At 61.5% G+C, this 776-nt stretch overlaps 1 protein-coding gene across 1 annotated transcript in view; it reads right to left on the minus strand.

Moving 5' to 3' along the window:
• Positions 1 to 776, minus strand: part of EMH_0065430 (uncharacterized protein) — a gene marked incomplete at both ends in the record, with an annotated part of 3,280 nt that overhangs the window by 499 nt on the left and 2,005 nt on the right. The window contains one exon of the mRNA XM_013498381.1: positions 43 to 774. Coding sequence (XP_013353835.1) covers positions 43 to 774 — 732 coding nt within the window. The remainder of the gene's footprint in view (positions 1 to 42; positions 775 to 776) is intronic.

Below are 776 nucleotides of genomic sequence, written 5' to 3' on the forward strand. Positions count from 1 at the left end.
GGTTGCGGGCTCGCTTCCTCTGCTCTAGCCGCAGCAGCTTACGCGCACTGATCTGCTGCTGCTGCTGCTGCGGCTGCTGCTGCTGTTGCTGCGGCTGCTGCGGTTGCTGCTGCGGTTGCTGAGGTTGCTGCTGCTGTTGCTGCTGTTGCTGCTGCGGTTGCTGCGGTTGCTGCTGCGGTTGCTGAGGTTGCTGCTGCTGTTGCTGCTGTTGCTCCGGCTGCTGAGGTTGCTGTGGCTGCTGCTGTTGCTGCTGCTGTTGCGGTTGCTGCGGCTGCTGAGGCTGCTGCGGCTGCTGCGGTTGCTGCTGTTGCTGCTGTTGCTGCTGTTGCTGCGGCTGCTGCTGTTGCTGCGGCTGCTGCGGTTGCTGCTGAGGTTGCTGCGGTTGCTGCTGTTGCTGCTGTTGCTGCTCCTGCTGCTGTTGCTGCTGTTGTTGCTCTTCCTGCTGTTGTTGCTGCTGCTGCTGCTGCTGCTGTTGCTGCTGCTGCTGTTGCTGCTGTTGCTGCTCCTGCTGCTGCCGTTGCTGTCGCTGCTCTTCCTGCTTTTCCTGTTTCTCCTGCGCTTGCTGTGTTTGCTGTTTCTCCTGCAGTTGCTGCGGTTGCTGCTGCTGCTGCTGCTGCTGCAGCTGCTGCTGTTGCTGCTGTACTGGAGACCGCAGCTGCCGCTGCAGCAACTGCTGTTGCGTTTGCTCCGCTTGCTGCTGTTGCTGCTGGATTGCGGGTTGCTGCAGTTGCTGCAGCTGCTGCAGTTGCTGCAGCTGCTGCATTTGCTGCAGCTGC

The sequence above is a fragment of the Eimeria mitis genome, genomic scaffold (genome assembly GCF_000499745.2).
Source record: "Eimeria mitis Houghton genomic scaffold, Emh_scaff3385, whole genome shotgun sequence".
Taxonomy (NCBI): domain Eukaryota; phylum Apicomplexa; class Conoidasida; order Eucoccidiorida; family Eimeriidae; genus Eimeria; species Eimeria mitis.